Source organism: Caretta caretta, chromosome 3 (genome assembly GCF_965140235.1).
Source record: "Caretta caretta isolate rCarCar2 chromosome 3, rCarCar1.hap1, whole genome shotgun sequence".
NCBI classification, from domain to species: domain Eukaryota; kingdom Metazoa; phylum Chordata; order Testudines; family Cheloniidae; genus Caretta; species Caretta caretta.
The window spans coordinates 135194000-135218772 of NC_134208.1; the positions used below are offsets into that span (position 1 = coordinate 135194000).

At 41.1% G+C, this 24773-nt stretch overlaps 1 protein-coding gene across 1 annotated transcript; it reads right to left on the minus strand.

The window, feature by feature from the left end:
- Nucleotides 1-760: 760 nt before the first annotated feature.
- On the minus strand, nt 761-23026 carry RBM34 (RNA binding motif protein 34). Its single transcript, XM_048843832.2, has 11 exons — nt 22853-23026; nt 15419-15590; nt 12566-12705; nt 11182-11413; nt 10231-10290; nt 9601-9644; nt 8634-8717; nt 8306-8369; nt 8174-8216; nt 1972-2090; nt 761-1106 (listed from the first exon to the last, which is right to left on the minus strand). The coding sequence occupies exons 1-11, from the start codon at nt 22927-22929 to the stop codon at nt 834-836; spliced, it is 1308 nt and encodes a 435-aa protein (XP_048699789.2). The 5' UTR covers nt 22930-23026; the 3' UTR covers nt 761-833.
- Between the last annotated feature and the right edge of the window lie 1747 nt (nt 23027-24773).

The following is a 24773-nucleotide window of genomic DNA, read 5'->3' on the forward strand; positions in this document are numbered from 1 at the left end:
TCAAAAAGGGGGGGGGGGAGCAAATACAGTACAGGACTGTGATAAATGTAAATTACTAAAAGAATAAAGGAAAAGCAGCATTTTTCTTTTGCATAGTAAAGTTTCAAAGCTGTATTAAGTCAGTGTTCAGCTGTAAACTTTTGAAAGAACCACCATAATGTTTTGTTCAGAGTTAGGAATAACTCTGTTCCTAAGGTGTTTGTAACTCTAAGGTTCTACTGTAGATAAGAAAAGTGGTTTGAAAGGTTGTGGTGGCGAGCCTTGATTGGGGTCTTGATGTGCTAGTTGAGCAGCAGAGATACTTTCCTCTAGCCAGAAAAAGGTTTGACTGATAATATCAGAACAGGAACTTGCTTTTTAGATATACAAGATCTCTCTTTATCCCACATCCCACAAAGTGAGTGAGACTACCTTAACTTACAAGAAGTGTAAATCTGGAAGATAAGCAAATCATTTCCTTTTTCCTGCTTATAATAAATCTTGTTTATATTAAGATAACTGTTGTATGAGTAATTTCACACAGACATCTCCAAGGAAGAACCACCTCTAAAAAGGGAAGTGGCTGAAGAGTAAAGTGTGTCTGGAACCTATACCCTCTTACTATTTCAGTCAAGGGGTATGGACACAAGTGTCCTTCTAGTGAGTTATATTGCCATTAGGCTGCTGCAGATAAAAACACACACACACACACACACACGAGAGAGCGAGATGAGTTGGCACCACTGTACAACTTTATATGTAAGAAACAGTACTAACAGACCATGTTTCCATTGGAGTTTATTTTATAAAAAAAATTTTTTTTTATAAATTCCAAAATTAGCAATGTGGCAAGATTATTTGTGTTTCCCACCTTTTGTTTTAGTCACACTTTTTGGTCTCTTTGTTTTCTTTTTCAATGGGGTTGCTTTTTCACCAGCAAATGAATTATTGGTATATCTCTTTGTATTTTTTAATGAAGTACCAAATCTGTGCTTTGGACCAGAGTTCTTTGCGTTGTCTGAACTTTTCTGGTTTTTCTCCTTCTCAACGCAGCGTTTCACTCTAAGCTTTCTTCCATTCACTTCGGAGTTGTTTAGTTTCAGAGCAAGATGTACAGCATCTGTAGTCTATTAAACCAAACACAGTTTTAAAGGTTGGACAGACATTACCTATAAAACCAGAAATCTTTTGTATATATTCTTCTTATGCAAAATTGTAAAATAGAAATCAGTCTGGATAATAGAGCACAGGTATTGTATTCAGGAACATGAGCAGACCTCTTCCACATAGTTACTCTCTGACAAATACTAGCTTTGAAAGCCTGATTCAGCAAAACAGAGACTTTATTCCATAGCCTATATGCCACTAGTATTAAACAGAACTTCCCACTGAAATCAACAGAGTTCCACTTAAAAATCTGACAGCATGTGATGGCTCCTGCAAGGACAACCAAGAGTCCAGTCCTGAAATCAAACAGATAAGTAACAATATTCTTTGTGCAGTCCACAGGATCAGGCCTTATACAGGGTTTCTACAGCTTGGTGTCAGCCTATTTGTAAAAGTCTTCTCTATGATTTAATGAAGCAGGTTCCATAGGAGTCAGGAAATGTAACACTATATTTCTTATATCTGTATCAAAGTTAAATATTTTAATAGTATTTTCTTTCAGAAAAGGGGACTAGGCAGAGGGAACATTTCCTTTGGTAACTGTAAATGGAAAAGACTTCCCTTTCCACCTTCAAATCACTCCATAAAATTCACTTTCCACTCAGTAGTCCACAACTCCTCTGATTCACAACACTTAGCAGTTTGTGTTATATCTGCTTAATTTACATTAAATGGCTAAGAGAAGTGACATGTGTCCCTATCTGTCTGTAGAGTGCAGTGTATATACTACCATTACTGTGGAAAAGTCAAAAACATAAGATTCAGGCAGACCTTCATTTAGTATTTGGAGAACTCCTGGTCTCCCCAAACATTATCTTTCCGTACCTCAAACAGAACATAGCCAAACCCTTTGCCAGTGCCAGTGTTTTTGTCTCTCACAATTCGAACAGCTACTACATTTCCACATTCAGAAAAGTGTTCTCGCACAGTATCATCTTCAATTTCTGCAAGCAAGAGAAGTCATGTGTGGTTAGCGTTATGTTAATGAAATAGACATAGCTTTAGGAGTATTACCAAAAACTCTGCTATAGTTTAAAATTCATATACACATACACATATATTTTAAATGCTTTAGTTAGGCAAGTAAATTTGATCTGACAGGAAATTATCTACACATTTAACAATAGAGAATACACAAACTAGGACATTTATTTTGAAAAGTGCAGATTAAGTTTTAAGAAACAATACGAACACATCATTAAGCAGAAACAAAGGCTAGGTTAAAATGTCAGTTTATCAAATAATTTACATCTGTGGTTTGAACGGAGCTAAAATTATTATTTTTTAAAACGTGAAACAGTTATTTCACTTTCTATAGCTCTGACTTGTGCTTAAGTGATAATCAGTCTAAATGATAATAGGTCTGATGTGACACTTCTTACAAACATAATATACTTGACTGAAGGTGCTCCTGGAATAATGATGCCAGTTAGGTGTGAGATTTTTGAATTGATATAGTTAGTTATACAATCACTAGTGTGGATGCAGTTCAATTGGTACAGGTTATTTCTCTTCCTGTAGGGGAATAAGCTATATTGCTGTAAGCCTCTTTATACTGGTATAACTGCATCCACACTAGTGGGAACTGTACTACTTTAACTATACAGGTAAACTTAAATGGATACAAAATTTGTGTATATAGACAAGGCTTCAAGTCCATGTCAGTGCACTCTGGAAATAACTGAACTGGTTCTTCTGCAGAAGCAGAAGAAAAAATATTTTTGTAAGTCTTACTAAACAAACTTTAAAAACAGTTACCAGAACATAATTTTTGCAATCTAGATTTTAAGGCAGGTCAACTTTTAGATCTAAGTAACTTGATTGTACTTCTCAAAAAAAATTCACTCAACAACCAGAACTGAAAATGATGTTTTAGCAGCACTAAAGAAGAGATTACTTACCATCTACAGTAACTGGAGTTCAAGGTGTCTGTCCTGATGGATGTCCCCCTAAAGGTGCACCGTTCGGTCTGCAGAAGCACCTTAGCCATCCTTGTGCCTTGCACTGAGGACACACAGGACTGCAGTGGACAAACCACCCTTGGTTCCTTCTCTACTGCGACGTCCCACAGACCCAAGACTACAGAGCAGAAGGTAAGCAGGTAGTGGAGCACCCATAAGGATAAAAATCTCAAAGAACTCCAGTTACTGTGCAGGGTAAGTAACTTCTTCTTCAAATAATGTCCCTATCGATGCTACACTTCAGCTGACTCCCAAGCAATACTTCTTAGAGGCGCTGGGTGCTTTGAAGTAGGATCTAAAATTGATTGGAGGCTGGCAGTCCCAAATAGAATACCTGCCTGGGATGCATGCACGAGAGCACAGTGCTTTGAGAATGCGTGCATTGAGGCACACGTGGCAGCTCTGAAGGTTTCAGCAATAGGAATGTTCTTTAATATGGAAACAAAGGTGGACTGTGATCTGCTGGAACAGACTATAACCCTAAGAGGGCACAGGGTATCAGCAGTTTCATGGCAGGAGAACATACAACCAGCAACCCCTTTGGAAAAATCTGTGGGCGGACATAGGTGTTCCTTTAACTCTGTCTGCAATGGAAACAGATAATCGAGGAGAGTCCCAAAAGGGTCTACTCCTGTTCAAATAGACTGTTAACACCTGCCTAATGTCCAAGGTATAAAGGATGGCATCAGTATTCCCTCTAATTTTTTTACATCCATGCGCAGAATGAATTTTGTTACGTGCACCAAAATGGAGGTGATGTGTGACACATCACCTTCATATTGGTGCACATAAAATTCATGTGGTGGGGGTGGGCTATGGGCTGGGGCAGAGAGTTGAGGTGTGGGGGGATGAGGGCTTCGGGCTTAATAGGCAGCTGTGCGGTCATGCAACTTAGAGGGAACTTAGGATGGCATCCTCCCTAGACCAATGAAATTGTGTGTGAAAAAACTGACAGATGAACAGCCTGATTTGAAAATCCAAGATGATCTTACATAAAACCAGGGGGAATGTGGTTGGATGGATACCTTGTGTATAAGGAAAACTTGCGGGGAGGGCATCAAAGCCCCTAAAACTCACCATCTCTCCAAGCAGAGGTGATGGTCATGAAGATAGTTTTCTTGGTGGCGAAGTGTAAGAGTGAACCCGTAGCCAAAGGTTCAAAGGGAGGTTTCAGCAGAGAAATAAGGACTAAGTTCAAATCCCAGGCTGGGGTGGGCTCACTGATGTCTGGAAACAGATTAGATAACCCTTTGATGAACCTAGAAGTTGTAGGGTGAGCAAACACCGGAGAATGGAATGCCACGACATTCAATAGGCGAACTTAACGGAACTCAGAGAAAGGCCTGTTTTCTTCAGATCAAAAAGGCACTTGCTCTAGGATCTCCAAGAGGGGAGAGTCGGTGGAACACAGGTGTAATATCTCTTCCATTTCTGCAGGTAAGTTTTTTCTAGTTGATTCTTTCCTACTGTTCAACAGAACCTCTTGAACCTCTCTGGAACAGGAAAGTTCTGTCCCCAGAAGCCAACCAGGTAACGAACACTGTATGACTCAAGGCTTAAGTTGGGGTGAAAATTGTTTCCTGAGTCCTGAATGAAAAGGTTGCGTGTTAATGGAAGACTGATAGAAGGGCGAGAGGACAGACGAATTAGGTATACTAACCACACCTGTCCCTGCCAAATTGTTGTAATTAAGATGACCATGGCTCCATCCTGCTTGATTGTGATTAAAACTCCGAGGATGAGCGATGTCGGAAAATAGGCATACATTAGGTTCTTCAACCAGGACATGAGAAAGGCATCTCCCAAGGAATGGTAACCTTGACCTCCCCTTGAGCAAAACTTTGCACACTTCCTGGTGGTGGTAGTGGCAAAAAGATCTATTTCTGGAAAACCCCAAATGAGATATATCTGTTCTAGTAATTGGTATTGTGTTCTCACTCATGATCCTGAAAGTAGTTCCTGCTGAGAACTTCTGCTACCATGCTTTGGAAGCCAGGTAAATAAACAGCTTGAAAATGTGGTGGGCTGTCCACCAGTTCCATAACTATACTTTCTGCACAAAGGAAAGGGGTCTCGCTCACCCCTGACAATTTACGTAGTACGTACTGGTCCTGTTGTCTGGTCATTATTAGTACAGATTGTGCTTTGATCATAGGAAGAAAGTGTTGGCAGGCATTCTCAACAGCCCTGAGCTCCAGAAAGTTTATATGGAGGGAAGATTCCTAGGCAGTCCCCCTACCCTCAATAGTATGTTCCTGAAGATGAGCCCTGAATAATAGACTCCTGAAGATAAGGCATAAAAGACATGCACCAAAAACTATGGTGATGGTGGGAGGTAGAGGGGCGAAGAGGATTCCCAAGCAGACTTTACCTGGATTCTTCCACCAGTCGAGAGAGACTAGCACATAGGAAGAGCTTGTTCAAACTGTGTCTGTTGGGAGTATAAACCATTCTGAGCCAGACCCAGAAGCAGCATAGTTGTAACCGGTCATGTCATGGGACAAAGGTGCATGCTGCCATGTGACTGATGAGCTGCAGACAAGACCTGGCAGTTACCTGAGGGCTCACATGGACTTGCATAATCAAATCTGCCACAGTAAGAAATCTGTCCTTGGGTAGGCAAGCTCTGCACATTGAAGCATGAACTCTATTCGCTAAACAGGTAAGAGAGTGGACTTTTTGGTACTGAGCTGAAGTCCAAGCACGCCAAATAGAGTTGTAGCTTTTTAGACAGTAGCTTGGACTTGGGCGTAAGAGCTTCCTTTGAGTAACCAATCGCCACCATGACCAAGAAGTCTGAGCCCCCAGTGGGAAAGTAATACTTTTTATTTGATCTCTTCAAAATTGGAGGTGCATAAGCTGGAGTTTGCCAAATTATCTTGGCAGGCTCCAGCAATACCTCATTTATGGGAAAAATTACTTGATTGGAAGATGGTGTATGAAGAATGCCCAAAAGTCTATGCTATGTCTCTTGGACTTCTTCCAAGGGGATATGGAGAATGTCAGTGACTCTCTTCATCAAATCTTGAAATTGCTTGAAATCATGTGTGTGTGTTACCACGGGGAAAGGAGGGCGTAACTGCTTCATCTGGGAGGTCCGAAGAAATATCCGTTTGAGGGATAGTTTCCTTATCAGTTCTTTTTGCTTCGTCTTCAAACTCCTCCTCCTGTGGTGGGGATTGATGTGAGGGGAAGGAAGGGACAGAAGAGTGCTCTTTCTGATCCTCAATTTGAGAGCTAAGGGCTCTGAAGAAATGTTGATGGTAGGCTACCCAAGGATCCAATATGGCTGTTAAAGAGGGTCATAAATACAGGGAATGAGGCACCCAAGGTTTTTCATACCAAGGGGGATGTGGAACGGCTTGAGGCTTTCTGTGTCTAAAGGGTCCCTTGAAGAGAAGGTTCCAAGAGAGCCAGGCCTGGATTGATCATAGAAGGAACCTTGTATAGAAATTTGGGAGTCAGAAGAACTGTCGTCTCCACAGTCCGCAGGGGTGGCATGGAGGAGAGGAGAGGGGGAGACAACGGTGGAGTAGTAGGTTGTCTGTCCATTCCCATGGACACTGGAAAATCAGTTGGTTCCAATGAGTGATTTGTTACCAGGGACAAACTAGGCTATGCTACTGGGAGACTCTTCCTGCACTGAACAATGGAGACTCAAGTTCACTGGAGACTAACAGGTCTCTGGAGAATCTGAATTCAGGCAGTACCAGGCGGATCTGTGTAGAAACTTGATGAGTCTCAGCAGTGGAAACAACCTGCAGTACCAAGGGTGGTGCAGAGTGCGCTGGTACCAGTTGATTGTGGTTCCCAGATCCATCAGTCAGCAATGAGGAAGTGGAGTTGCAGTCACTGTCTTCCTTGGTGCAGAGTCTCTAGAGTCCCTAGCACCTGCATCATGCTTAGATGGTACCAAGGTATGCTTCGGTACCCTTGCGATTTAGCTGTACTCAAGGGTTTAGATGTAGAGGGACCCTGGGTTCGGAGGCCACTTGAAGCCTCAGTGGTACCCTTTGTGGGACTGGAGGTCTCCAGTATAGAAAGTCTCTTAGGGCCATCTTCTTTCTGAGGAGATCTGGAGCTCCTCTTGGTAGGTGATTTGGCACTATCACCTGTAGATCTCTCTTGTGAAGATCTGGAAGGTGATTCAGCTGAAGAGGTTGTTGGGATGCTGTAGTCACTTGAAGGCTGGTGTAGAGGGAGGGTATCTGAGCCTGGGTCTGATGCAGCTCACAGGGGCATTCCATCATGAGCCGTCAGTTCTCTCTCTTTCCTGGAACTCTAGAATCCCGAGCTGATTTTTCACTTACATGGCATGTGAGTATCCCCAAGCAGCTGATACAGTTTGAATGGCTGTCATTAAATGGCAAGTGAGGCAACACTTGAACCCTGGAGATTTAGGCATGCCCCATGGAAAAAGGGGAAGGAGAGTTCCTCCAGGAAAGAGAGGGCACAGGAAGAAACTAAAAGCCTCTCAGATTATCACCCCCGCCCCCCCCCAATAAAAAATAAACTGTTAAATCTAATCTATTAGTATTAAACTAAAGATTAACTACACTATAAAGCACAAACTAGGTAGATAGCTAAATAAACAGGCACCACTAGACACTATGTCTGAGGCCAAGACGGTTGAGAAGGAACTCAGTGTGGTTTGTCTATCACAGCCCTATATACTCTCAATACAGAGCATGAGGATAGCTAGGTGCACGTGGAGACCAGACGGGTACTGCTACCAAAAATCCCTGATCAAAGATACAAAAGGTGCATGTGCACCTGAAGTGCAACACCCACAGGGACATTACTCAAAAAAGAAGGTGAAAAACAATGTATTGACATAGTTTGCTAGAAATGTATAACCACCGATAATGTTGCCATTTCACAGTTAAGTTTTAGAATAGGTTAACTAATGTTGAAGTTTTTTTAATATTTAGGTATCTATATACATTACCCTAAATCTTAACAAGTAAAGAAGTATTACAATCAACATAAGCGTCAATTATTTAACATTTACTGAAGAAATAAAATTATGGAATATTGACTGAATGTGAACATCCATTTAAACTTACCATATGAGAGATTTCCCACAAATATAGACCTCTTATTGTCATGCTAAAAATCAACAACAAAAAAAGAACAATAAGCTACTAGGTTATAGGCAAATACAGAAAAGTTCTTCTGAAATCTTGTATATTACTTACAGAAGTGGCTTTTGAAGCAAGGTCAACTCTGATGTGAAATCCATTGGCAATTTGAGTTCCATTTCTATTGTAGCACAAGAAAAAAAGGAAAGCTATTAGAACGCAAACAGAAATGGCCAATGAATGACTAAAATGTTTGGATTACAACCTATCACTGGTCTCAAACATAACATTCTTAACAAAGGCAGTTTAAAAAAAATTGTTAGACAAAAGTGCTTTTATTTTGAGTCAAACACAAACGAGACAATTCATACTTGTAATCTGACATCTGGTAAACCCATTATCACAAAATATAATGCCATTAATGAGGAACAAAAATGAAACATACCTTTTAAGAGCTTTAGTGGCAGCACCTTCTTCCTTAAAAACCACATAAGCATTAATATATTTCATATTAGGATGCATCTTATGCCTGAAGAGAGAGACAGAAAGTTTACCCTATTTAAGCAATTCTTATGTTTCCCACCCTCCCACCCCATGGTCCTGTGCACATGTCCTGCAAGCCTTGATGTAATTTAAGGTAATGACCTCAGTTCTCTCAAATATACAATTAGCCTGGGGATTGTGCCCCAAACAGCAGTATCTACCACAGTAGCCAAAAGACCTTTACCCCCTCTTTAACAGTTATCTTTTTCAGAGCCAGTTTCTGCAACTTGCTGGGCATCCTCAACCCCTAATGAAATCCCCAAGAATTGAGAATTCTTAGTACCTTGCAGGATCTGGTCTTTAGTAAAGAGAAACACTTGTGTAGGGACAAGTGATTATCTACAGCAGAAAAAACTACTTGTAGGAATTTAAGAAGTTTGTATCACGGAAATCATGGAATGCCTATTTATACTGCGTTTGTGGTTTACTACAACAATCTGTAACCCAATACCCCTCCTTTTTGTCCTATAACTGCACAGGTAGTAATGGATCACTCTACCTTGAATGGTCCCTTACAATATGTGCTAACGACTTATGCTAAACAATCTGTTCCACCTTGCATTTTGCTGTGACACTGGGAGTTCCTTTCCCAGACCTGAAGAAGAGCTGTGTGTGGCTTGAAAGTTTGTCTCTCACCAACATAAGTTGTTTCAATAAAAGATACTACCTCACCCACCTTGTCTATTTTACATACACATAGAGTTGATTATAATTTTTTTAAAAGATAAAACCATACAAAATAAAAGATAGGAAGGAAACAATCATGACCAAGTGTGTGTGTATATATATATAACATCATTAAAGCTTTAAAAAAAAAAAAAAAGGTTTCCCCTTTAGCAATAAAATCTGAAACTCAAAGGAGAACCTACTTTATGGCTGCTAACTTTTTGGATAAAGTATCCTCTGCTGGGACCTTCAAGACAAAAAAAAGCATTAGCTGAAATGCCTTACTGTGCTTATCAATCTATTTCAAATATTTGTGGAGGAAGTTCAACAGGTATTTCCACCCAAAGTAATATAGCCGCTCTATCAGGCAAAATTATTCTAACAACAATTAGGGGAAATTCCAAGGAAAACCTTAAAATGATAAAGAATTGAAATTCAGTTGGTTTAGTTTGTTTCTTGCATTCTAGCATAGTGATTTTAATTTATACACAGCACTGATTTACAATGAAATTGCTATCTCTGTAAAATGTCCTCTAAATCTGTGTTATGGTACTTCAGTCAAAGATTATCTTTAGCAAAACAAGCAACAATATTTCAGACATTTTTCTCCCAAGGAGAATGTGGTTACAATGTAATCAAGTGTTATTATAGGAAGAACAATGTGTGTTGATAGCCAGGTCTACCACAGAAGCCAGCTCTCAAAAGGCTTAATTTAAGTATTTCTAAGTCAAGAAATATTGCTAGTGAACTAATAAAGATATAAGATTTATGAATGCTATCCTTTACGATTACACAGCTGCTTTTATCATATAACGTAAGAGGAAAGAACATACCAAAGAACGGAATCGAATTGATTCTATCTGTCCATATTCCTTAAAAAATGACTTCAGCATCTAAACAGAAATTACATGTATTTTTAATCCATTTTTTCAACCCAGTAATATGAATTATTATTGCTGAATAAGAAAGCATTTTTGTTTCACTCATATAACCCTATTTCTATGAATTACTATTACTATAAGATAGATAAGGGAAAAGTTCAAAATATCTTGTAGAGCAGCTTTTGCTCTCTCAAAAGCAGGAAAAATACTGAGTGCAAAAACTGAATTCAGCACTCTGACTGTTTAAATACAAGGAACATCTATAAGATTGTAAGAGTACGATCCTTATTTATTTTCTTTAACCATCAAAATTATTCCTTGGGTTCCAAATTCTCTGCAGACTCCAGATGATGAAAGAAAAAGAAGCTGGTCTGGATTTAGCCTCTCTCACCCGCCTCGCTCCACGCTCCTGGTATTTATTTGAAATTTGCACATTTTATATCATATAACAGGAATTTCTAGACTCAAATGCAAAAAACCCATATATAATAGAGCAACCTATTTAATCCTAATTTCTCCTATTTCTCTGCTACTGGTAGTGAAGCAAAACACGTATCAATTTAAAATACACAATTTGTTAGAAGTTAACAGTGAAAGATTGTATATTTAGTAAAAAACTAGACAACCAGTGAGTATATAATATAACTATATATAGGAAAATGCAGATATATATTCTTCTTTTAAGAGAAGTATCTATGGTCCAGAAAACGACCATTTGGTTAATTTCAACAAGGGAGAAATTCATTAACTGTACAGGGAAGCAGGGTAATTATATACAAAGTAGTGCCTAATGCAGAAAATACATGAAGATATTTTCTCTCTAGCATCTTTCAGTCATAAGTGTCAGTTTTCAGACAACTGTCCTTTTCAAGTTGAGCGTGTACCTTTAAACTATTCACTTACCTGTACAGTACAGCTGATAGGTAAATTCCCAACAAACACAGTTCTCTGATTCTTTAGTATCTCCTCAGCTTCCTTAATTTGACTTTTCTTCGTGCACTGTTTTACATCCATTTCATTAGCTGAACAAGCAAGGCTTTTGGTGACAGCTTGAGATGTTCTATTTTTTAGCTTCTGTTTGACCTTGATCCCTTTTTCCTCCTCCTCTTCATCTGCCTGTTCCAATGCACACTCTCTTTGGCACAAGTGAAAAGCACAACCGGATGATTGTTATGAAAAGCTTTGATTTTTTCAGTCTCAAAAGAGAAGTTGTAATTGTTCTTAAATTGTATTTATAAATGAAATTGTACAGGTGCAATAACAAGACAACTTCCATTTTTAATGGAAGGATTGAAATGTTATATGTACTAAGCAAAAAACAAACAAACTGACCCATAACAATGAAAGTGATTATTTACCAGTGTATTGACTGGTCATTATTGCAATTTGATAGGTGTGACTGAGTAGATAGCAAAAGTAAATCAATTTGATACAAATTAAAATTTTGAAAGAAACTGAATTATTTTACCTAAATTAAGACTAAAAGTGAGTTGTTGTCTTTCTAACATTCAGGGCACACACAATTCGTTGGGGAAGTTTTCTGTCTCCATGCTACTAGTTCTTAGTCTATCCAAGACATATACCAAAAAGGTTATGTGAACAATAACTGACATCTATTCAGTTTTAAAAGCAGCCTCTCAAATGTTATGGATGACGTCAGCAGAAACAGCAAATATAAAACTGCAGATTTGGATATGGAAGCTGTCAGTTAAAGATGCAACAGATGCGTCAGAGAGCATATAGGGTGGTAACCGTATTTCTAAATGCTGGAACTGAGCGAATTTCATTGTCACCAGGCTAATACAAAGAATAACTTTTTCATCACTGGAATGGTAGTACCTCGCTCACACATACATTTCTGAGGGAATAGACAACATAACAGGGTTGCTCTGCCTCTTGGATATGGGATTGCTAGGAGAAGAAAGTCATGGACAGCCTGCTCATCTACCAGCATATCTCCTCTTTGGGATTTAGGCTTCTTTCTTGTATAAAGCAGACTGTAACCTTAGGGAACACACCTCCTGCAAGAGGACACCTTAGTCCATGCCTCTCAGGGTAGGGGACTAATGTTCCAGACAGTCTCTGCCCTTAACTGCCAAAGGGTGAGGCATTTTATTCCCTATTGGGACAGTCTATATGAAATTATCCATAGTCTCTTTAAAGTCAAGACTAGAAATATTAAAACAGAACAAATAAGCATTTTATTCTCTGACATAACTATAACACCAAGATTCTGACCTATCTACGTGAAGCTAGGCTGCATCGTCTTTAAAAAATGTTTACGTACCTGTTTGCCAACTTTTTCTCTGCTATAGACAGTTTGTTCTTTTTGGCTTTCTTCAGTTTTATAGGAGGTTCCCGTTTAGTAGATGAGCTCTGAGCTTCTGTTGCCCTTTCCACTTCTGTATGCTTTCGTTTCTTATTCTCCTAAAAAAAAAAAAAAAAAAAAAAGTATGGTGTATAGAAGTTTTTCTTTAATATATGACCTGTTACAAAACAGAAAAGTTATTACATAATAACCTCCTCATTTTATGACACCCTGCAAAGCCATTCCAACGTTTTCTACCATGTGATAAAAAAAAAGAAAATTCATTTTCAACACCTACAGAATATTTTATATGACATCCAAGTACATTCAACGACGAAATACTTAAGTACACAGCAGAATCTTCATTTTTTTTTTATTTTAACTGAGGTCTTGGAGGACATCCAGAACATTGATGCAATCAAGGGTTCTTAAATTTAAATAAAAATGTCTGCAGTCTTGCAGCACAGAAATGAATTCAGAACAAGAATACTCTCTAGAGTACAAAGGTCTCTTTAGTACAACTGTTTTTACCATCAAGAAAAAGGTGAAGATCAAAACTATTCAATCAAGATAAAATTTAAGTAAACTTTTAAGTTTTCATGAACTTCTGGTAGCTCATTTCTAAGTTGGCCATTTCAGGTGGCACAGACGTAGATATTTATACTGTTCTGACAGATACTCAAGATGAGGTTTGAAAGTGATCTCTCAAACTCCCAGACCACTGGAGACAGTGATTTCATGAAGGGACCAAGCTCAGTTGATAGGAGTATGATGTGACCCATACTTTTCTTGGGGCCAAATCCTTCCTTTACATACTGTAAAATATAAATCAGGGCTGATTCATGGATAAGAGATCACTGAGAAACTGTATCTCATGCTCCTTGGAGACAAGAAAGAAAAGTGTTGTGTTGGCCCAAGTCTGTCACAAAACCGCTTAAACAGTTCTGAGGAAGCTGGCGTAGGTATTTTTAAAAGCCTTTTTGTTCAGCAAGTCTGCAAAGAAACAACAATTGCTAATGTATTACATGACACTTAAGGCTTATCATTATTGTACAGCTGCTGTTTACTAAATTTTTTTAATGTCACCTGATTTTCCTCAATTTGCATAGGACCATAAATAAAAATAATACTCGCAAATATGGAAGAATGTTAATGTGCTGTGCATCTACAGATTATTCCTTGGTTGTTTTAAAGAAAAAAGTCCATATGTCAGAAACAGACATTATTCCCATCTTAAGATAAAGAAAAGTCATTAAACTGTTATCGCTCAGTCTCTGTAATACATGCATAAGCAGACAAAAGTAAAAATGGCATCACTTCTACAGCTTGTCATGCCGATGAAGTATTGTTGTTTCTGTGATAATTTAATCTAGACGTAGTAGTAGTGCCAATATTACTGCAAAGGTTAGTTTATACATTAGCTTACAATTGGATTGGAGAACCCATAAAGTTTGTAATTCATCTTGGTTTTGGGGTAAATTCACTTGAAGAAATGAACACAGTCATTGAAATTTTTTGCACTATATATGTAAGCAGAACTTTACCTCCTCTGATTAATTAAATACTGCCAACTACTTTAATTTTTATATTGTATGTTCATTTTCCTTTTAAAAACTTGATAAAAGTTTTTCCTAGCACTTTGTCAGCTCCCATTTATATTGTTTTAAAAGTAAACTAAAACATTACTTAACTTCTATTTATTGCATAACCACCATTTTCAAATTCAACTGAAACCACAGATATGTAGCAAATGCTAAATTAATAAAGGATCTGATAACAAGCAAAACTGATCAGATTGTGCATTGACAGTATGTCTAATATAACTTCTAAACCTTAATGATTTGATTCAATAGGGAAAGTTTTTCATTGGACAACAGTCTGGATGTATCATATACCAATCAAATGCTCATAATGCATAGATGTCAAAAAAGAGTCAAAGGTTTTTCAAATCACTCAACTGATGACCATTGACAACAAACTAGAAGCCAGTTTGCTTACTTTGTACGAGTCATCTGAATGTGAGTTGTCTTACAAAGCTATTAAGGGCAGAAATTGCTGTTTAGCAAGTAAAGTTTTCTGTAATTCTTTCATTCCATTGTCTTCTTTTTGCGGAAATAAAATAAAATTTGATCTTTTATACAAGTTCTGTAACAGCTTGTAAATAATTACTGAGGAAATGATAAGATACCACGACTACCCCAGCACCCGCCAAAAATACTAACATTTGGGACGATGAAATGAGGAAATATGATGGCATGCAGAATAACCACAACAGTGTATTAGTTACACTCTATCATATGCCAGGCCCTTAGCTAGTTTTAAGTACAAAAGCCCAACATATTGTCTTTTATTAATCTAATAATCAGATATGGTTAACTCCGTGAAGCCAAGGGCACTTACTGGTCTTTAATGAACTGACAAAGGACCTGTAAAGAGTGCTTCATCACTATTATATCTATATATTTAAATTATTTGTTCCCTCTCCCCACTTACATGTACTGTTTTGTTTGTTTTTATTTTGATGAAGACATTATTAGTCCTCTTGCTTCCTTCGTGGGAACAGAAGATATATATGGAAAACTGCCACTACCTCCTTCAACTGTCAGACAAGTTAGTTTGCTGATATATGGATTTTATTTATATTCACAGTCCTCATCAGACGAGGAGCACTGGTCAGATACTTGAAAACTGGGAGTTAGATCCCAGTGTTCCAAGAAGTTTTCAATGGACTCTGCCTGGCCTAAAGGAAAAACCAAAATCATTTCTTATGAGAAGGGTCATTAATTTACAATGAAGTAACTATATATACATATATATTAAAAAGTTACTTACTCTTGGCACAGCAACAAACACTGGCTGTGTTTCAGACTCAGAAGCATTAAAAAGATGTGCCAAGGGGTGTGGGCTGCATGTTGTGGACTTATTTTGAAACAAACTGTTGACAACTTGTCCAATGACATAGTCTTCAGATGATGCACCTGCTTCATTTCGCTCACATTCCTTGCTATTAAAAAAAGGAGAAGAAATTGTTCATCTGGTGTCATTCAATACTGCTAAAGGTCTCAGTGTCGCCAGTGCTAGTCTAACTTTAGGTTTTAGGAGGTGCAACAGATTTAGAGAACCAACTCCAATATTTTCAGGAAAATAGATCACTTGCACAGTTATAATTCTAACTATTTCCTAAAACAATACAGGTAAAGACAAAAATTTTCAAAATGTTGCATGAGGAAATAACCACCATAGCCAATAGCAAACTGGAGTCATGTGACTAAAACACTTTCTAATTGTTCAAAAGCTTTAAGGGAAACTATTTTGTAAATTAAAGCATCAGTTATCTCAAACACACTATACCGTGTGTTAAAAGCTGCAAAAATCTAAAAGAAATTAAACAACTTAGTGCTGAATTTCTTAAGACAAATAACAATCTTGTAGATGAAGAAATTAATTGAAGAAAAAAATTAAGAGCTAAGCAACTACATCTTGAATGACATTTTGACAGGGGAGCAGAGTGGGCATAACTGTTCATAAATATGTGGATGTGTCAATAATACAGGAAATGTAAGCATTAACAATACTTCACATTTCTATAAAACCTTCCAGCTAAACGTTATTTGCAAATAACATCAGAAACAAGAAGCCTGCCAAACAATCGGAGGGGCCACCAAGGATAAAGGCACTACGGGAGCACTCAAAGAAGATAAGGCCATTGCAGAGAAGCTAAATGAATTGTTTCCACTAGCGTTCACTGTAGACGATCTGAGGGAGAGTCCCATACCTAAGCCATTCTTTTTTAGAAGACAAATCTGAGGAACTGTCCCAGATTGATGTGTCAGTAGAGATGGTTTTGAAACAAATTAATAAATTAATCAGTAATAAGTCACCAGGACCAGACAGTATTCACCCAAGAATTCTGAAGGAACTCAAATATGAAATTGCAGAACTACTAACTGTGATATGCAACCTATCGCTTAAATCAGCCTCTGTACTAGATGACTGGAGGATAGCTAATGTAACACCAATTTTTAGAAAAGCCTCCAGAGGTAATCCTGGCAATTACAGGCTGGTAAGCCTAACTTCAGTACCAAACTGTCTGAAACTATAGTAAAGAACAGAATTAACACACACATAGATAAACACAATATGTTGAGAAGAGTCAACACAGCTTTTGTAAAGGGAAATCATGCCTCACCCATCTATTAGAATTCTTTGAGGGAGTCAACAAACATGTGGACAAGGGTGATCCAGCGGATATAGTTTACTTTCAGAAAGCTTTGACAAGGTCCCTCACCAAAGCCTCTTAAGCGAAGCAAGCAGCCATGGGATAAGAGGGAGGGTCCTTTCATGGATCAGTAACTGGTTAAAAAGATAGGAAACAAAGGACAGAAATAAGTGGTCAGTTTTCACAGTGAAGAGAGGTAAATAGTGGGGTCCCCTGTGCTGTTCAACACATTATAAATGATCTGGAAAAGGGGGTGAACAGTGAGGTGGCAAAGTTTGCAGACAATACAAAATTACTCCAAGTAGTCAAGTCCAAAGCTGACTGCAAAGAATTACAAGGGGATCTCACTAAACTGGGGGACTGAGCAACAAAATGGCAGATGAAATTCAGTGCTGATAAATATAAAGTAATGCTCACTGGAAAACATAATCCCAACTATACATACAAAATGATGGGGTCTAAATTAGCTGTTCCCACTTAAGACAGAGATCCTGGAGTCAGGGCGGATAATTGTCTGAAACAGAATTAGGAACCATTAGAAAAGGGATAGATAATAAGACAGAAAATATCATAATGTCACTATATAAATCCCACACCTTGAATACTGTTTGTAGTTCTGATTACTCCATCTCAAAATAGATAAAAGAACTGGAAAAAGTACAGAGAAGGGGAACAAAAATTATTAGGGGTATGGAACAACTTCCATATGAGAAGAGATTAAAATGACAGACTGTTTATCTTAGAAATGAGATGACTAAGGGGGGATATGACAGAGGTCTATAAAATCATGAATGGTGTACAGAAAACGAATAGGGAAGTGTTATTTACCTCTCTTCACATAATACAAAAACCAGAAGTCACCTAATGAAAATAACAGATTTAAAACAAACGTAAGGAAGTACTTCTTTACACAATGCATAGATAATCTGTGGAACTCGTTGCCAGAAGATGTTGCCCAGGACAAAAGTATAATTGCATTAAAAAAGAATTAGAAAAATTCATGGCAGTTAGGTTCATCAATAGCTATTAGCCAAGATGGTCAGGGATGCAATCCCATGCTCTGGATGTCCCTAAACCTCTGACTGCCAGAAGGTCAACTGGACAACAGTGGATGGATCACTCTAACCGTAAGCATTCATGGACAGAGGACTGTTCTCTTGGGATGGACTTCACCTGAGTAGGGAGAGAAATAGACTTCTAGGATGGAGGCTAGCACAACTGATTAAGAGACCTTTAAACTAGGAATTTGGGGGAGATAGTTGGCAGATGTGCAGGTAATCTCCATGCCGGATTTTAACACTGAGAGGGAAGAAAACGAAGTAAGAAAGGATACAGCCGTGGGTAGGAGAATGGACATAAGGAGGAAGGGTAGTGTAGATACCAGTCTCATAGGTGATACTGGTGGTAGAATGTCTGTGCCCAGTCGGATAAGCCAAACAGCAAAAATTAAGATGTTTGTAAGCTAATGTGAGGAGCCTAGGTAACAAAAGGGAGGAACTAGAGCTCCTAGTGCACGAAGTGAAACCAGATATTATAGAGATAACAGAAACATGGCGGAATAGTAGTCATGACTGGAGTACAGGTATTGAAGGGTATGTGTTGTTTAGGAAAGACCGAAATAAAGGCAAAGGTGGTGGAGTAGCATTGTATATCAATGATGAAGTAGACTGTAAAGAAACAAGAAGCGATAGAATGGATAAGACAGAGTCCATCTGGGCAAAAATTACATTGCGGAAGAAAACTATAAGAGCCTCCCCTGGGATAGTGCTTGGGATGTGCTATAGACCACCAGGATCCAATTTGGATATGGATAAAGACCTCTTTAATGTTTTTAATGAAATAAATACTAATGGGAGTTTTGTGATCATGGAAGACTTAACTTCCCAAATATAGACTGGAGGACAAGTGCTGGTAATAAAAATAGAGCTCAGATTTTCCTGGATGTGATAGCTGATGGATTCCTTCACCAAGTAGTTGCTGAACCAACAAGAGGCGATGCCATTTTAGATTTAGTTTTGGTGAGTAATGAGGACCTCATAGAAGAAATGGTTGTAGGGGACAACCTTGCTTCGAGTGATCATGAGCTAATTCAGTTCAAACTAAATGGAAGGATAAACAAAAATAGATCTGCGACTAGGGTTTTTTATTTCAAAAGGGCTAACTTTAAAAAATTAAGGCAATTAGTTAGGGAAGTGGGTTGGCCTGAAGAACTCATGGATCTAAAGGCAGAGGAGGCCTGGAATTACTTCAAGTCAAAGTTGCAGAAACTATCAGAAGCCTGCATCCCAAGAAAGGGGAAAAAATTCATAGGCAGGAGTTGTAGACCAAGCAGGATGAGCAAGCATCTCAGAGAGTTGATTAAGAAAAAGCAGAAAGCCTACAAGGTGTGGAAGACGGGAGGGATTAGCAAGGAAAGCTACCTTATCGAGGTTAGAACATGTAGGGATAAAGTGAGAAAGGCCAAAAGCCATGTAGAGTTGGACCTTCAAAACGGAATTAAAACCAATAGTAAAAGGTTCTATAGTCATGTAAATAAGGAGAAAACAAAGAAAGAAGAAGTGGCACCGCTAAACACTGAGGATGGAGTGGAGGTTAAGGATAATCTAGGCATGGCCCAAAATCTAAACAAATACTTTGCCTCAGTCTTTAATGAGGCTAAATGAGGAGGTTAGAAATAATGGTAGGATGACAAATGGGAATGAGGATATGGAGATAGATATTACTACATCCGAGGTAGAAGCCAAACTCAAACAGCTTAATGGGACTAAATCGGGGGGGGGGGGGGGGGCAGATAACCTTCAAGAATATTAAAGGAACTGGCACACGAAATTGCAAGCCCATTAGCAAGTATTTTTAATGAATCTGTAAACTCAGGGGCTGTACCGTATGACTGGAGAATTACTAACGTAGTTCCTATTTTTAAGAAAGGAGGAAAAAAAAAAGTGATGTGGGTAACTATAGGCCTGTTAGTTTGACATCTGTAGTATGCAAGGTCTTGGAAAAATTTTTGAAGGAGAAAGTAGTTAAGGACATTGAGGTCCATGGTAACTGGGACAAAATACAACATGGTTTTACAAAAGGTAGATTGTGCCAAACCAACCTGATCTTCTTTGAGAAGGTAACAGATTTTTTAGATAAAGGAAACACAGTGGATCTAATTGATCTCGATTTCAGTAAAGCATTTGATATGGTTCCACATGAGGAATTATTAGCTAAATTGGAAAAGATGGGATCAACATGAAAATTGACAGGTGGATAAGGAACTGGGTGAAGGGGAGACTACAATGGGTCACCCTGAAAGCTGAACTGTCAGGCTGGAGGGAGGTTACTAGTGGAGTTCCTCAGGGATTGGTTTTGGTACCAATCTTATTTAATCTTATTACTGACCTTGGCACAAAATGTGGGAATGTGCTAATAAAGTTTATGGATGACACAAAGTTGGGAGGTATTGCCAATACAGAGAAGGATCGGGATATCATACAGGAAGATCTGGATGACCTTGTAAACTGGAGTAATAGTAATAGGATGAAATTTAATAGTGAAAAGTGCAAGATCATGCATTTAGGGATTAATGACAGAAAATTTTATAAGATGGGGACGCATCTCTTGGAAGTAACAGAGGAGGAGAAGGACCTTGGAGTATTGGTTGATCACAGGATGACTATGAGCTGCCAATGTGATATGGCTGTGAAAAAAGCTAATGCGGTCTTGGGATGCATGAGGCGAGGTATTTCCAGTAGAGATAAGGAGGTGTTAGTACCGTTATACAAGGCACCGGTGAGACCTCATCTGGAATATTGTGTGCAGTTCTGGTCTCCTATGTTTAAGGAGGATGAATTCAAACTAGAACAGGTATAGAGAAGGGCTACTAGGATGATCCGAGGAATGGCAAACCTGTCTTATGAAAGGAGACTCCAGGAGCTTGGCTTGTTTAGCCGAACCAAAAGAAGGCTGAGGGGAGATATGATTGCTCTCTATAAATATATCAGAGGGATAAATACCAGGGAGGGAAGAGGAATTATTTAAGCTCAGTGCCAATGTGGACACAAGAACAAATGGATATAACCTGGCCATTGGGAAGTTTAGATTTGAAATTAGATGAAGGTTTCTAATGAAGTTCTGGAACAGCCTTCCAAGGGGAGCAATGGGGGCAAAAGACATATCTGGCTTCAAGACTAAGCTTGATAAATTTATGGAGGAGATCGTATGATGGGACAGCCTAAATTTGGCAATTAATTGATCTTTGACTATTAGCGGTAAATATGCCCAATGGCCTGTGATGGGATGTTAGACAGGGTAGGATCTGAGTTACTACAGAGATTTCTTTCCTGGGTGTCTGGCTGGTGAGTCTTGCCCACATGCTCAGGGTTTAGCTGATCGCCATATTTGGGGTTGGGAAGGAATTTTCCTCCAGGGCAGATTGGCAGAGGCCCTGGGGGTTTTTTGCCTTCCTCTGCAGCGTGGGGCATGGGTCACTTGCTGGAGGATTCTCTGCACCTTGAAGTCTTTAAACCATGATTTGAGGACTTCAATAGCTCAGACATAGGTTAGGGGTTTGTTACAGGAGTGGGTGGATGAGATTCTGTGGCCTGCGTTGTGCAGGAGGTCAGACTAGATGACCATAATGGTGTCTTCTGACCTTAAAGTCTATGATTCTATGTTCTATTCACTCTGGCATCGGCCACTGTTGGAAGCCAGGATACTGGGCTAGATGGACTATTGGTGTGTCTCACTATGACCATTCTTATGCTATGTTCTTATTGGTATAGCTACAAATGTCCACTGATGTGTCAGAGAGGATAAGGTTTTTGTTATGTTGGTGAGAGACAAATCTTCAAGCTTAGCAGAGCTTTTCTACCTTACCCACTTTGTTTCTCTCATATCCTGGGACCCACCTTAGCTACAACACTGCAAATACTAAGGAGTCGATCCACACTAGAGTTTATCTTGTAGCACAGAGATCCCTAAATCCAGTGGATTTAGTTACTAAATGATGGCCCTTTACTATGGAAAACCTTGGGTGCCATAGGGCTGCAACAGAAGCTCCTAACCAAACTCCTTTTGGCCTCTCTAGCATAGGGAGCATTGCCAGAGCATCCTGGCAGCAGCAATATCCCGTAGGCAACTGCCACAAGAGACAGCATTCTAAGATCTCTTCTAACTTGCAGGAAGGGTATGAAACAAGACTGACATTTGGGTAGCCCCACAATAAGGAGGCTGTAAAAGCACTTTAAAATCAACTCTGCATTCTTGTAGCTTATGTAGGCTATACCATATAATTTTCCAAGACCCATCTTTTCTTTGTGCTTGCTATCGATCCCATATACACAGCTGGCAAATTATATCTTTAGATGACAGTTAAAGTCATATACTATAGTTAGGCTTAGCAGCATTTGATTTTTTCTTAAACGTAATTTGACACGCTTGTTGTCAGGTTTTTTCCCAGATCAATTTCAATTTTCAGTTGTGCAAAGTCACAGTGGGGCTTTGAGACTTACGGAGTGACAGCACCCTGCACACTATCGGGGGGCGGGGGGGGGGCACGAAAGGGAATCCGGGGCTCTGAGACTCTGCAGCGACCGTCTGTGCAGTGCTGACGTAAGCAAGACCTGCACGAAAAACGCAGGTCGGAGGCGTCTCACGCCGGGCGCGCTGCGGCGCAGTGCCCGGCTCCTCGTGCCAACGCGGGACTCACCCTCGCCCCGACGTGACTCGGGACGCCCCCTGCCGACGGGATTTCTCCTCCCCCTCATGGGGCTGAGCAGCGGGCGGGTCCCTGGATTTCTCCTCCCCGGGGCTGCGAACGGTGACGCGCCATCCCCACCCCCACTCCTGGGTGGGAGGCAGCAGACAAGGGACAGGCGGGACGGGGGGCACCCGAACCCCCGCTCCCGCGGCAAGCAGCGGCCGTTCCAGCTCGCTCCCCGCTCGCTGCTTAGTGGAGGCCTCGGACACGGAGCGCACGCGGGGGAGCCGAGGGGGGCGGGGCAGGGCAGGGGCGGGCGACGGTTGGTGATTGAGAAGGGGGGCGGGCCGCGCGCTCTCACCCTGCTCCGCGCGGCGCGGGCCTTGGAGCTTTCGCCGCTTGAGAAGTTTTCATCTGGGTGGGAGGGGGGAGTTCCATTTAGACTCGACCCTCGCTCCGGGAAGCGCCGCGGCAAGCGAGGCGCGGAGCGCGCGACCCAGGCCCAGCGAAATGACGTTACTTCCGGCGTGCTGGTAGGTCAGGCTGAAGCGTTCGCGCGCCCCTAGCGGGGAGGGGAAGCGAGGCTGCTATGGGCGTGAGCCAGCGCGCTTCCCAAAGGGCCCGCCCCGGGGGTGGAGCCGCGCGCGCCCATAGGCAGCGCCCGCCCTGAGCTGAGCCCCGGGGCTTTTCTGCTCTGGGGCCCTGCTTGTACCCCGCGGGTGCGGTCCGCCCGCCTGTCGCCTTGCTACAGCGCTGTCTGGCCCCGCCAGCGGCCCCCTGGCCGTGGGGAGCGGAGGCCACCGGCCCGGAGGGTGCCTGGCACTGCCCAGTGCGCGGGACTCGCGCCCCTGCCCGTGGTGAGCGCCGGCGCGTCCGTGGGCTGCCCCGACCGGAGCAGGGTCCCCGCTTCGCCCGTCAGGGGCCGTTCGCTTGAGCGGAGACACAGGGCGGGGAGACCCGCCTCTCACTCGCTGTCTCAGGCGCAGCGCCCGGCCCGTCCAGCGCCACAGCAGCCGGCGGATGAGGCGGCGCGGGGCACGCGTGGGTCTGTCTGGTAGAGCAGCCTGCTGCGGAGCCCGGCTGACGGCGCCTCCTGCCCTGGCCCAACGGGGGAATGTGCCCGTGGCAAGATGTAGCGGCGCATTCGCCTTCCGCCTCTGAAGGCGCGATACCAACGTCGGGCCTGGCCCCAGCGGCAGGGCGGGTTTATTTTATTGCCCTTATTAGTGGCGGTGGTTTCTTCATCCGATGAAGTGAGCTGTAGCTCACGAAAGCTCATGCTCAAATAAATTGGTTAGTCTCTAAGGTGCCACAAGTACTCCTTTTCTTTTTGCGAATACAGACTAACACGGCTGTTACTCTGAAACCTGTGGTTTCTTTGGGGCTCTGAGGGCTTTGTTAAATTTCTGCCCCCTTTGACAAATGCGCAGGAGTGTGTGTGGCTCTGGTAAAGGAGCACCTTTAACAAATCGCGAGCTGGCCGGGGGCTGAGGGGATGATTCACTGTTTTATTACTATCTGACCTAGGACAAATCTATTCCAGTATTTCTAGTGCTTCTCTCAGCCTGAAAGTGACTCTAGGACTGGAGTCTGGGTAAAGGAGGATGATCCTGTGGTAGCATGTGGAACAAAACAACTCTCAACTAAATACCTGCTGGACACGGAAAATAAAAAGTATTGTAATGAGGCGTCCTTCAACAAGGAACTGTAAAAGGAAAGATCGCAACCTGTCACTAATACCTAAGGCAGGGGTTGGCAACCTTTTAGAAGTGGTGTGCCGAGTCTTCATTTATTCACTTTAATTTAAGGTTTTGCATGCCAATAATACATTAACGTTTTTTAGAAGGTCTCTAGCTATAAGTCTATATATTATATAACTAAACTATTGTATGTAAACAAGGTTTTCAAAATGTTTAAGAAGCTTCATTTGAAATTAAATTAAAATGCTAACCTTATGCTGCCGGCCTGCTCAGCCCGCTGCCAGCCTGGGGTTCCATTCAGCTAGGCTGGCAACAGGCTGAGCGGGGCCAGCGGCCAGGACCCCAGTCCAGCAGCGGGCTGAACGGCTCAGCCCACTGTTGGGCTGAGCGGGGCCAGCGGCCGGGACCCCAGACCAGCAGTGGGCTGAGCGGCTCAGCCCACTGCCGGTCTGGGGGTCTGTCCGCCAGCTCCTGCCAGCCAGGGTCCCAGCTGCCGGCCCCACTCAGCCCTGCTGCCAGTCTGGGGTCCTGGCCTTGTCCACATAAAGTACCTACCTTCTTCCTGGTTCTAGCCATTCTCTT

Bases quoted from the DNA above. Each gene is read 5' to 3' on its own strand.
- RBM34 (XM_048843832.2), bottom strand. From the start codon at position 22,929: ATGGAACTCCCCCCTCCCACCCAGATGAAAACTTCTCAAGCGGCGAAA. The intron at 8,370-8,633 runs GTATGTTTCATT...GTGCTACAATAG, and splicing joins GCCACTAAAGCTCTTAAAAG to AAATGGAACTCAAATTGCCA. The intron at 8,217-8,305 runs GTAAGTAATATA...GTTGATTTTTAG, and splicing joins TTGCTTCAAAAGCCACTTCT to CATGACAATAAGAGGTCTAT.